At 45.8% G+C, this 14,067-nt stretch overlaps 1 protein-coding gene across 1 annotated transcript in view; it reads right to left on the minus strand.

The window, feature by feature from the left end:
• XYLT1 (xylosyltransferase 1) overlaps window positions 1-14,067 on the minus strand; it is a 151,381-nt gene that overhangs the window by 38,770 nt on the left and 98,544 nt on the right. Inside the window, exon 6 of the mRNA XM_021710508.1 lies at window positions 11,084-11,164. Coding sequence (XP_021566183.1) covers window positions 11,084-11,164 — 81 coding nt within the window. The remainder of the gene's footprint in view (window positions 1-11,083; window positions 11,165-14,067) is intronic.

The raw sequence follows: 14,067 nt of genomic DNA on the forward strand, positions 1-14,067 counted from the left end.
GTTTCCTCATCTGTAGGATGAGTCCCATGACATCTGTCCTGACAGCCTCCTGAATCAGCTGCACAAGTGTGATAAATGATGCTTCTCAAAGGGTCTTGCAGAGTGTTTAGTAAGCACTGTTCACCCAAGCAGTGAACCGACCCAACCATCAATCCTTTCCTACATAACAATGACATCCCTCCCCATCCCTAGCATCCCAGATCCTCCTTTTATGCTTTGCTTCTCTCCACATTACTTTTCACTTTCTAATGTAATATCCTGATCATTTATTTAGTCCACTGTCTATTTCTACTCACTAGATGTAAGCTGCTAGATGGCAGAGATGTTCATCTATTTTTGTTCAGTGATGTATCCCTAGTGTTCAAAACAATGCCTAGCATACAGTTGGCAATTAATAAATATTTACTGAATAAATGAATAAAGGGAAACAGCCACACCTGTTTGGCAACCAGGAAGTTGCAGATATTGGTTAACCAAGTGTCATATTTTTCTAACACACATTTAACAGACAGAGGGAATGAATCTCAGAAAGAGTTAAGTAATTTCCACCAAGTCACACAGCTGGAAGTCTTGGACTTGAATTCAGGTCTGGCTGAATCCAGTACAAGCTCTAAACTACTCTGCTGTTCTTTGCTGTCTTGATTCACCAGGGCCCCTCCAAAAGCATGCAAACAAGGAATGTGAGGATTTCTACTAACAAAAGATGTAAAAAGTTTTGCCCCCAAAAGACAATGTCAAGAAATGAGAGTGAACCAAGAGAAAAGAGTTTATTGTTGATTTTGGAAGAGAATTTCTGTCAGACCTCCTGAGGACTTCAGGCTTCAGAACAGGCTACCTGAGGTTAAACGGAGAATTATTTGCATTCAGATTTACTTCCTAGGTTCTGAAAAATGGGTAGTTTATCTTTCTGAGATTTGTCTCTACTGGCACAATATGAGAAAAACTTACAGCTAAATATGATTCACTGGGATGTCCCAGGGACCAAATATACTCAGGTAAGCATCAAAATAAATCAGATGGAGGGTGAGGAGATGTCCCGATTCCCCCCATAAGGCAAGAGGCCAGTTAAAAAAGCATCTGTGGTCTTTGGAAATGATGTCAGAAAAGGCAGACTATGAAGAAGTTTTGCAATTCATTTAATTCCCTGGCTACGGTCTTGGCCTATTCACTGAGTGTGGAAATATTCCAGAACTGTCTTGTCCCATTGTGAGTTCTAGAAGAAAGAACTCTGCTCTGTCAATTTTACAGGATGGTTGAGCAAGAAGGAATCGTAGCAATCAGCTAATACAACTCATTCTACAAATTAAAGAAGAAATCTCCCCTTTATCTATTTTCCTGTCTAGTAATTTGTTGCTGAATCTAGATTACTTCTTCAGCTTAAGTAGAACACACACATTTTAATTAAAGAATCAAGTCTCAAAATAAAGTATACAGGTATACAATGTAGGAAGGCCACCAGCTATTTGAATAGCCTCATACGTTACAGCTGTCTGATGCAGGAGCCAGATTTTGATCCCTGGGACCACACTACTTCGTCCAAGTCCCATGTCTGCTACTAACCTCGGACAACCTTAATCACATGGTGCTTCAGTTCTCACATGGAAAATGGTGATCATAACACCTGCCTCAGAATTGGAGTAAAGGTTTAAATGAGATTGTATAGGGAGAAGGCTTAGCATAGTGCCTGGCACCCAGTGAATGCTCAGATGTGTATCAAGATGGTTTCCATTTTTCCTTCATCAAGATGGACATTTTACATTTCTATCTCTCTTCTTCTCTCTTCCGGGATTTAGTAGACAGGTACACCAAGGTAGGGTACCGCCACGGCTAAGGAGAAACACACATCTTGAAAGGCACCTAGGACAGAAGCCAAAGCTTTCACAAGGTGCTCTGGCTCCTGTAACTATTTTAGTTACATAACACTCATGGTTGTGGTGTGAAGGTGACAGGCATCATGGACATCCTTCTAATTCTGTCTAAGCCACGAGCCTGTGAGAACTCAGTCACTGGGCTTAGAGTTCGGCAGCTCTACCAGGTCTCCATTGGTCACTTCTCTGTGGTTCCCCCAGACCTGGGCTGGAGTCAGCTATCATGCCTCTGCTCCACAGTAGCTGAACAGTAGGGGGTGTGGGGCATCTACTCACCCAGGAGCTCCAGAGAGCACCTTGGATCTTCCAGACCCTGGCCTATGTGCTCAGAATAGGTCTGTAAATAAGGTGGACATCATTCCTGTGCCTTCTCTCTTCTAGAAGGAGAGACAAAAAGCACACATAGGAACAGCTACCATATACTACGTTCTGGGCCCTGTGCCATGCACTTAATATACATTCTCTCATTTAGAATTCATTTCAATCCCATGAAGGCTCGTTTTACAAATGAAGGAACAGAGACACAGAGAGGTTAAGTGATCTTCCCAAGGCCACGCACCTAGTGAGTAGCAAAAATGGGATTCAAGCCTTAGCAGTCCAGCTCTGGATTCCACACTCCAGCCACAAGGTTCTAATACCACTGTAACAAAAAAGTAAGAAAGACAAAAAATACACAACACACCCATATGTAATTCCACTATGCTTCCTGCTATATGGGACAATGTCCAGGGAAAACGACAGAAAATAAGGAGACAGGGACTTGACTATAGGAGAATGCTGGGGGAGGCCTCTCGGGGGAAGTGGCATGTGAGTTTGGTGAGAAGGATAGGAAGGAATCGGTCCTCTGAGGAGTTGTGAAGAAGGGCTTCGTGAGAGACAGCAGTCACATGTGCCCACAGGAATGCAAAGAGTCTCCACTTCAAGGTGGCTGGTGGGGCCTACAGGGGGTTATCATTTCACTGCCTCATGTCAGAGTGGCTCAGACTGGTCTGATTGGTGGAAGAGACATACTATCTGCAAGTACCTGTGGCCTGGGCATGCAAGGAAACTCTGTGATGAACACCTCCAGGGAGTCAGCACAGCACGGTGATTAGGAACCCAGGCTCCAGATCCACCCTGCCTGGGTTCAAGCCTACATCCCCACTGATGAGCTGTGTGTTGTTTACTCTCTCTAGCCTCAGTGTCCCCATCTGGGAAATGGGCATGATCATGACTGCATTTACATTGGGGATTTGTTGTGGAAAGAATTAACAGTTTTAAGGCATTGAGGACAATCCGTGGTACACAGTCAACTTTCCATGAGTAACTATTATTATTTCTGCTCTGTCTGGAGAAAGCCAACTTGGATTTGACATTCAAGGAGGGAAAAAAATAAGCCCAAGCAGAAATGCAGAGTCAGAGGCCTGAATCCTGGGGTCTGGGGTCTCCGGCCTTTGTGGCCCACCTTCTTCGCAAGCTCGAGACCCTAAACCAGCTTTTGCCTCCAAGAGTCTGAAGGTTCGTTAGGGGCTAATTGTTTTTCCACATCTCATGTATTTTTAAAATGCTGACTATTCCCATTTTTTCTGATTATAAAAGTAATGCATGGCCTTCAGAGAAGGCTTGGAACATCAAAAATACAAAGAAGAAAATAACAATCACACACTACATCTTAGAGATGACACTGTGAACATATTTCCTTTTGAGTCTTTTGTCTAACTTCTCTCTGTATTGTCTGGAAGAAAGGAAAGTTCCAAAGATGACCTAAAAACATGCTGAGGTCCCAGGGGTGAGTTCACAGTGCCTACACAGTGCAGGGTTTTATTTGAATGTAGTTGCCATCATTAGAATAAAGTGAACATTCAAATAGTGATGAACATACTAGCTGAATTTAAGAAAAGTAAAGGGGAAATGTAGCCTGCTTTCCCTATTGGAGATGAGATATTAATTATCTCCTCACATCAATCACAGTGCCACGAGTCAGCCAGGAAGAGAGCTCCTCTCTCGATCAGTAAGCTGGCACCAAAGGGCCTCCCAAAAGCAGATTTGCCTGGAGGAGGCTCCCAGCTAGTCTCTCAACAGATCTGCCAACTTTTGGTTAAAAATTTGCTTGTTTATACATCAGCAGAGGTTTGGGCCTGAAGATGAGTTCAATGTCAGAGGAGGGGAGATGGTGAGGCTGTCAGATGCCATGCCGGCCTCCAACAGGGGAGTGCTGCCTCTCTCAGGCAGGGCGCAGCCCTGGGAAGAGAAGAAACTTTTTCACACCATTTCTGACCTGGGCTGCAGGTTACCAGTCCAGCCTTCTCACATCTGAAATGCCAGAGTTTCTCAAGAGTCATTGAAAGTATGTATAAAAGCTTAATCATTTGTATGTCATCTTCAAGATTCTTCTCGTCTCCTCTTCGCCTTTTTCTTTCTCTCTTTCTTTCTTCCCTCTGACTGTCTTTCTTTCTCTCTCTCTCTCCCTCCCTTCCTTCCTCTCTCTCTCTTTTCCTTCCTTCCTTCCTTCCTTCTTTCCTTCCTTCCTTCCTTCCTCCCTTTCTTCCTTCTTTCCTTCCCTACCTCTCTCACTTCCCTCCTTTCTTTCTCTTTCCTTCCTTCCATTGACCCTTTCTTTTTTTTCAAGACAATGTTTCAATTTGTCACCCAGGCTGAAATGCAGTGGTGAAATCATACCTCACTGCAACCTCAAACTCCTGGGCTCAAGTAATCCTCCCTCTTGTGCCTCCCAAGTAGATGAGACTGCAGGCATGCACCATATGCCCAGCTAATGTTCTTATTTTTTGTAGAGATGTGGTTCTCACTAGGTTGCCCGGGCTGCTCTTGAACTTCTGGCCTCAAGCAGTCCCCTTGCTTCAACCTCCCACAGTGCTGGAATTACAGGCATGAGCCACTGTGCCCACACAAAATTCTTCTCATTGCTTTTCAAACATCATCATCATCTTCATCATCACCACCACCACCACCACCATCATCAGTTTAATATGTACAACTCACTGTTCCAAGGGTTTATCCTTATATTTATTCATTGAATTCTTGCAACAATGCTACAAGACTGATACCATCATCATTCCCATTTTACAGATGAGAAAACTGACACATCTCATGAGTGTTAGAGCTGGCATGTGCATTCTGCCAGCCTGGCTCCTGAGCCTGGATTCTCAACTTTTGTGCTGGTGCGCTATTTAACCTCCACCTGAGAGCCCTCTGAGTATTTCTCTCCACATCAACTTTAAATAACTTCAACTGTTTTCTTTAATCTTTGCTTTATTCTAAGCATAATATCCATAGCATCAAGGGCTTGAGAGGCTAACTATTTAAGTCTTTGATGATATACAGAAGATCAATACCTAACTTTCATAGCCAGCCCAGTTATAAAGGACCCAGAAGAATCTCCCACATCACTGACAGATCGTGAACATGCTTGAGGAAACTCTGACCATAGGAAATAAGGCAAGGACCATAGGAAATAGGGCATTGACCTGTCCCTCATCCTTGTAAAAACAATTCCTTGTAAAAACAGGAGTTTGCACTTTCATCTATACACCCCAAGCACTTAGAACTGCAGATCTGCTCAAAGGCAGTCAATAATCATGGGTGATGAAAGAACACAGGCCTTAAAGTCAGACCAACCAGGTTCTATCTAGCTCTGCCGTTCACCAGCAGCGGGGCCTTGAGCATGTTGACGCAGCTCTCCAAACCTCATTTTACTAATTTCTAAAATGGAATAACACCCACCAAATGAGACTGGAAGGAGGTTGGAAACCGCCTGGCTCAGCACTTTCCCATGGTTGGTGAGGATACTCAGTCTCCCCAATGCCATGACCATTATCTGGATTTTATAAAGATGAGAAAACAGGCATGGTTGGCTTGTGCCATTTACTGAAGCTCATGGCTGTGGCATGGCAGACCTGGCATTTCAACCCAGGTGGTAGATGTGGTGACACAGCTACATGTTCACATGACACCACACTGTGTCCCTGAACATGGTGAAGACACTAGATCAATGAAAAGTCCTAGAGAAACTCCAATTCTGGCTGAAGAAGTGAATTTTCCCTTTCCATCTCCCCGGAGGGGGCCTGGCCCCACACACTGAGACTTGGGCAGGTGGTGCAGATTTGAAAAACTTCTCTGATGCTCCCTGAGCAAAGGCCAGGAACTCCTAGGAATGTTTCCAAAGACCAGAGGGTACGTCTGGGGCTCGTCTGAGAAAACGACACCTGTGCTACCTCTTTCAGCATATCCAGTTACTTTATTTTCAGAGGAAAGCAAGGAGAAATGCTAAACACAACACTCGTCTTCATTCAGTGACAGGAACCTCAGGACCAATTTGGCCGCTCAAAACACGAGTTTGACTTTATGTCACCTCTACACAGCGGGAGCCGGAAGTCCAAACTGGCTGCCGAAGGCTGGAGATGAAGACAAAGGTTCACCACTGCTACTAGGAACCACATAGAATTAGAAACCGAGGGCCTCTGTGACCTCTTTTGTATCGCACTGCCTGCCTGTGTCCCTTCCATCTTTCTGCCTTTCAAGGTCTCTGCCTCTGTCACCTCCTTTTTTACAAGAGTTGGGCCAGATGCATGGAACATGAGAATGGAAGGGATTTTGGAGACTATCTCATTCAACTTCCTTTTCAAAGGGAGAAAATTGAACCCAAAGAAGCACAGTGGCTGCTTCAGAGTCAACCAGCATATTGGCAGAAAGCAGACCTAGAACACAGAGAGGCTTCATCATGCGGGAATTAGGAGCTTGGTGCCATGGACACATCCACCTGGGCTTGAGACCTGGCCCTGCCCTCGTGGTGTGAGCTTTGGTCAGTGGTCACTGCCTAGAGCCAAACAATTAAACCAACACACAGGAAAAGAGAATGAATAGGGGGTCTGGGTAGATGACATCACTTGAGTTGCTTGATTCAGCCATACCATCAGTCTCAATGTTATAGTTACCTGATCCAATACTTTTCTTTTCCCTGAAGCTAGTTTGGGCCGAGTCTGTGTCACTTCCCACCAAAAGAATTCTTTCTAACACAGCGGCAGTGAAGGAACCTGACCCCTGTCATGCCCAGCTCTGCTCATTTGGGAGGGTCGACAGATGATGGGCTGTAGCTAGGTGTGTTCACGTAGTAGGTGAAGACTCGGCTAGCAGAGAAGAGAGAGCAGCAGATGACAGCACATTGGCTCGTGTTACTGTTCAATTAATATTAATAACCATCAAATTAATAATAATTAGATTACCTACGATTAAATTTATATTAAATCTCTCATTTATTTTATGTGAGCATCCCAGCTGGGGATTCATGCATGAGTTAGAACATGTGAGTTATTTCGTCCAGAGATCTTTGGGTTTGAGGGTTTTGGAGGGAGATGCAAGAAACATCTCCTTAGTCCGAGTCTTTATCTTGTCCCGTGCCATGTAAATACTCCCTGTCAGCTACTGATGCCCATCAGTTATACAGGGCATCCTCACACATCCAGGGCACAACTCAGGCACACACACCATCTATTTCTTTCTCCTGCCAGCGACACTTTAGTTTTATGCTTATCATAATAATGACATCTTCATCATCACCATCATCACCACTATCATCACAGGCATTGGTGCCGCCAAAGTACATGGAGCATCTCATCTGATCCTCCCAATGACCTCATGAGCATAGGCCTATTAATATTTCCATTGTGCAGGTAAGGAAACTGGCTCAGTAAGGTGAAGTCACCTGGCCAGTCAGCACAGGTAGGGCACAGTAGGTCAGAGTTCCAATCCAGAAGGCGAAACCTCAAAGCCCCTGCTTCCAACCTGTGCTCTACTCAGTTTCTGGCACAGTGCCTGGCAAATAGTGTACAGAGAGTTGATACTGACAAGGCTGAAACAATAAAACTAGGGTGGATGTAATTCAGACAGAAGATGGTACACTTACATTGAGTTTTTTCTCATGATGTGGAAAACCATGTATTAGCAGTTACCTGTCAGCCTGTAATCCCGCACCTTTGGGAGGCTGAGGTGAGTAGATTGCCTGAGCCCGCAGGTTTGAGACCTGCCTGGGCAGAGAGACCTCATCTCTACAACAAATCAAAAAATCAGCCGGGCTTGGTAGCGCATGCCTATAATTCCGGCTACTTGGAAGGTTGAGGCGGAAGGATTGCTGGAAGGCGAGGCTGTGGTGGCCAGGAAGGCGAGGCTGTGGTGGCCTCGGAAGGCGAGGCTGTGATGGCCAGGAGCAGCCACTGCACTCCAGTCTGGGTGACCAAGTGAGACTCCAACTCAAAAAAAAAAGAAAAGAAAAAGAAAAAGAAGGGTTTTCATCTTCTGCCTAAAGCAGGGGAACATCAATATCTGGGCCCCTTCTGATAGTGAACCACTTCTGTAGAACTATGCCTAGTCCTATCGTGTTCCTGTGGCCACAGGACCAGAAAGTCCTGGGTTCAAATTCCAGTATTTAACTAGCTGTGCCGCCTTTGGGAAAATCACATAGGTTTGCCAAGCCTCCCTTTCATCTCCTGACAAACAGGGATAGTAATTTTTTTTTTGAGTCAAGATCTCACTCTGTTGCCCAGGCTGGAGTGTAGTGGCACAATCACGATGCACTACAGCATCAACTTCCTGGGCTCAGACGATCCTTGCATCTCAGCCCCTCGAGCAGCTGGGACTATAGGCACGTGCTGCCATGTCCAACTAATTTTTTATTTTATTTTTTGTAGAGACGAGGTCTTGCTATGTTGCCTAGGCTGGTCTTGAACTCCTGAGCTCAAATAATCCTCTTGTCTTGGCCTCCCAAAGTGCTGGGATTACAGGTGTGAAACACAGCACCCAGTCACAAATGTGGATAATAATTCCTATAGTTGCACTGAGTGGCTGTGAGAATGAAATTGGATCCTATAAGAGAAGGGCCCAGCAGATGATGGACACTTAGTAGGAACACACAACACACAGTAGCTATAATTCTTCTTATTCATCCAATCAAGCCTCTGTACCCTTAGAGGCCTGAACATGCTATACAAATCTTTGCTAATTTACAGAGCATCTTCAAGTCTAGGGGGTGGGGTTCCTTTTAAATATAAAGAAGACAGGTTGTCATAAAGAAGAACAAAACCACATCCTTTGCAGCAATGCAGAAGCAGTTGGAGCCCATCATTCTAAGCAAATTATTACAGAAACAGAAAACTGAATACTGCATATTCTCACTTATAAGTGGACGCTAAATACTGAATACACACAGGCATGAGGAGGGGAACAACAAATATTGGGGACTCCTAAAGGGGACGTAGGGCGGGAGGAAGCCAGGAAAAGTTTGACAAACTACCCACTGAGTGCCATGCCCACCATCTGGGTAATGGGCTTCATAGAAACCCAAACCTCACCACCACACAATGTACCCACACAACAAATACCTTGCAACAAACCCCTTGGAAAAAAAAGAATAATAAATAAAAGAAGGCAGGCTGTGAGTAAGACAGGAACAATCTATAAATAACTGAATGAAATAAAGGTTGATGATACAACACCAGGATGTGGGGTTACTTCTTAAAAGTTCAGGAAATGGAGCGTTCTGCTTGCTTTTGTTCCTCTGCTCTGAATAGTTGAGTAAACCGAGTCACAGAGCCAGCCAAGGTGACACCTCTATTAGCAATGGTAGATGGATCTAAGGCAGAGATCGCAAACAGAGATTCCCTTGGGTGATGGTTGGGAAGGGGGACAGGTGAAGATCACGGCATCCTGAGATGCAGGCAATAACTGCCACGAGAAATTCAGGCACAGAGTTAATGGACCTTCAGGTTTTTTTTAAGACTGGCTAGAAATCTGTCTTTGTGTGGGAAATACTGCTATTCTTAAATGGGGCTTTCATTTTCAGATGAAGCACCTGAATTAAAACAAAACACTACGAGAACCAAATGAAGCACATTAACAAGCTAAAATTATCCCATGTGCTGCCAGGTGATGCTCTGAGTTCAACACTAGGAGGAGGCCCCAGGACACTGGAGCCATCCGGGTCTGGTTTTTAATGGTGGATCAAGTTGTCATGTGATCTCCCCTACAGGGGGCGCTCAAGACTGCATCCTTCTAGCTGATCTCTGGTCACGGAGAGTTGTGCTCTGCCCAGTGCTGGACTATAGAGATGCTATCTATCACCTCTCTCTCTCTGTTATCTAGCTGTCTGTTCTATCTGTCTGTCTGTCTATCTATCTATCATCTATCTATTTACCTGCCTACCTATTTATGTATCTATCTACCTATCTTTGATCGACCGATCTATCGATCTATCGATCTATCTATCTATCTATCTATCTATCTATCTATCTGAGTCAAGGTCTTATCCTGTCACCCAGGCTGGAGTGCAATGGCACAATTATGGCTCACCACAGCCTTCTGGGTCCAGGTGGTTCTTCTGCCTCAGCCTCCTAAGTAGCTGGAACTATAGGTGCACACCATCACACCTGGTTAATTTTTCATTTTTTTGTAGAGATGAGATTTTGTTGTGTTGCCCAAGCTGGTCTCAAACTCCTGGCCTCCAGTAATTGTCCCACCTTGGCCTCCTAAAGTGCTGGGATTACAGGCATGAGCCATTGTGCTCTGCCAAGATTTTATATACATATATTTGGACACTGTTCATTTTAAGGGAAAGAGGTGTAATGGATCTAGATTGGGGTACTGGGTGCCTCCACTCCCTGTTCACGTGCTGGGCAGCAGCATGAGGCAGTGGGGAGGATCTAGGGCTGGAAGCCAGGACCCTCTGTTCAACTCCATTCTGCTTAAAAACTCTTTTTCACTACAAAATAAATTCCATGAGTCTTGTTCACTGCTAGAATGGTGAGTGGCATAATGGTGGCACTCAGTAAATATTAGCTGAATGACTGACTGGCTGAATGAATGATCTGGGACACCACTTTGACTGTGGGCCTTAGTCTTGCCATCAATAAAATGGGAACTGACAGTAACTGTCCTACTCAAAGGGTTGTCATGAGATAATGGACTCAAGAAAGTTCTTGGGAAAAAACCAAATGAAAAGGGCTGTAACACTATGAGAAACATGGACAATGTCCTCAGTCCTTGGCTGACCAGAAGGGACCACTTTAGAACCTACATGGACATGGCCAAGGCCAGCCCGTGCCGTGCCCTTCTCCCACACTCAACGCTTCTCTGGTTGCACCAAACCAGCTTAGGAGAAAAAAAGGCCGCAACTTATCATTCAGATTTTCATTTCCATTTTGCACAGGGGTTGGGTGGTGACACACTACCTTGCATTGTCCCGGCCGTGTGACTTCAAGAAATTCATATCTCGGTATCGGGAGAGAAATGCCACCAGCTGGTCATTTGTCCTGTGGAAACAAACCGAGAAGAAAGTCAGGGTCCTCCAGAGATGATGGGAACTTTGGGTCTTGGGTCCTGTCTTTGTCATAGAAACCAGGTGTCATGCATTGTGCTACTCCACTTGAATTGCCTTCTCTGATCACCAGTTCGTGGGCCAAAAAGGTGTCCTCTTTATGTGTCACCATCACTGGGGCTCTCACACGACATTAAGTGGGCTGTTTGTAAATTTCTGACCTTTGCACCCACTATCCTGGGGTCTTTTTAAGGACAAGCATAGGTCTTACTTGTTTTGGAATCTCCAGTGCCCAGCATTGGGCTTGGCAACCAGTAAGTCACCAGTGCGCAGCCCAATGCCAAATATGTAGCAACCTCAGGGCCTTTGCACTTGCTGTGCCTGGGTAGTTTTACCCTGTATCTTCCCATTGCTGGCTTTCACTTAGTATCCAGGTCTCCTTTCCACTATTACCTCTTCAGAGAGAGTGAGGCCTCTTCCGACTGCTCAATTTAAAGCAGCACCTGCCTCCCCCTCCCTTCCCAACTGTACCACACCACTCCTGTTTTGTTCACCATTTTATCAGCCTCTGAAAAGCACTGACCTTGCTTTGTTAGAATGTAAGCTCCACGAGGTCAGAACCTAGTTGGATTAGTTCCTCCCTAGCACTTAGTAGGTACTCCACGAATGTTTGTTGAATGAATGAATGGATCAGAGTGAGTTGAGTTTGACTCCTTCAAACGCACTTCGAACCATGAATGCCTCAATGAATGAATGAGTGGCAAATCTTCAATAACCACTGGGCTATTGATTGAGAGAGCTTTAAAAAATATGAAGTGCAATACAAACGAATGACATCGTTCCCAGCATTGTTATCCCAAATTTATCGCCATCAATCTCAGTGCTAGCAGTGTAGTCACAGCTAATCAGCTTGTGCATACAGCTGTGACAGTATTTTAAAAGGCAGTCGCACGGGTCTCCATCTGCCAGAAACGCAGTTGCCTCTTCTGCTGAATAAACCCAAACAGGTAAACGGTGCTGATGTGACAGCTCCTTTAATGCTAGGCTCCTCTGGCATAGGAATTCTCATTTGGAAGGAAGGGGTTAACCATTGTTTCAAATTGGGAGGCGAAGGTGTGGGAAGGGAAAACCTTTCTGGAAGGTAATGGAGGCCAGACATTTGAGAAGCAGGACACCTTAGAAAGCATTGCTTGGATTCTAGAAGCAGAAAGATCTGGGGCCAGATCCCAGGTCCATGACCCAGCCAGCTGTGTGTCCAAGAAGTCATTTGATCTCTCGGAATAGTGGCCTTCTCTGAATTCACCTGGCTGAGAATCAAACACAGCACATAGTAGGTCCAGTGCACATACAAACTGGATGGACAACTGGGTGGATTTAAAGGGCACATAGTAGGTGCACAACCGATGTACACTACCAGGCTCTTTCTGCCTGCCAGTTATCTGGTCCAGTTGCCCCACCCCTCACCCCTCCTCCACCTTCCTGCAACTCTGCAGTCTCGCCACTCCAAGTCCTCGCTCTCTCATTGGATGACTCATGTTGACCAACTCATGATTCCAGCGGAGGGGACGCACAGCAGTTGCGAGATGCCGCAGTGAAAACGAGCACTGATCATGTCCCATCCTATTACTGAAATAAACACCAATTCAAAACCAGTTGTTCCAGCAGTGGCAGGCACCAGAAACACCCCGTGCATCTGCAGGGAGGTAAATCCGGCACATACGTGGAAAGCTGAGTCCCGCTGATGTGCACAGAAGTGAACCCCAGGGATGTTCGCAAAAGGCTAACCTCACATGTCCGCATGATGGTGTGTCTGCTGTGTGGTCAAACTGCACCGTGCACACCAAGGCAAAGCCCACTGGGGACCTTGCCTGAGGAGTCACCTGTAGCTCTTGGGGTAGAGGACCTCTTTAAGTCATGGGGAGATGCGGAAACAAAATCAGCCTACATATAAAGAAAAATTAAAGCAACATCGCTCTCCAAACCCTAAAGAGTCCTGTTCCATCTGTGTCTTCACAGCCCTTATTTACCAAGCCCCTCACCACTCTCTGAGACAGTTCATTATTGTTGTTCTGATGAATGTGGGACAAGTTAACCTCTGAATGGGTCCCCGGCAGTAGGAATAATAAATAGGGCCTCTCATGCGGCCTCAGTGGGAGGATTGAAGGGGCTGGGCTGGGGCCCCTGGGCCCCCTCTCATGAAGCCTCAAGTCTCCCAGGGTCAGCGGCTGCAGCTGCATTTGGCAACCCCCGAAAGCGCCTTTCAGGGCTGTGAGCTCGGGCCATTTTCACATTTACTGCTTCACTGAGTCCCCATCTGATGGGGATGAATAGGCATTTAGCGAATTTACTTAGCGATGCTTCCACATGAAATTGTCTCAAAAGATGACATCTTGGGGGAGGGAGGGGGAGGGGGAGGGGACTGAGAGGTTTCCAGGCCTGGAGCTTGTGGGCAAAGCTGTCTTTCAAAGCACGGTGATGTGCTCCAGGAGGGATCTTGTTGGGCTGTCTGGATGGGTGGGGCTGGAGGACCTCGGCCTACCCCCTCTCCTTGGGGGCCCCAGGCCCCTCACACTCTCTCAGTGTAAATGCCTGTTCTGAATGCCAAAGCCTGTCTCCCCAGCCCCTCTCCAAAGGGAGGTGGAATTCGGCTGGGGACCAAGTTCTCCTATTGTTGCTTTCAGACGCCTGTGGATAATTGCCTCCATAATATTTAGTTCTCTCCAGATAATTAACAGCTTGTGTTCTGTTGACATTTTACCCCGTTCCAGTCTCCCTCTCTCTTCTGCTCACACACATTTCTCACTCCTCCTTTCTGGGGGAGTTATTCGCAAATGCCTCCCATGGTCCATCACTTGTACCTGTCTCTTCACCAATTTCCTTCCACTTTTTGCTGAAATG

This window comes from Carlito syrichta, unplaced genomic scaffold, assembly GCF_000164805.1.
Source record: "Carlito syrichta isolate Samal-C Ts95f unplaced genomic scaffold, Tarsius_syrichta-2.0.1 Scaffold289269, whole genome shotgun sequence".
NCBI lineage: Eukaryota > Metazoa > Chordata > Mammalia > Primates > Tarsiidae > Carlito > Carlito syrichta.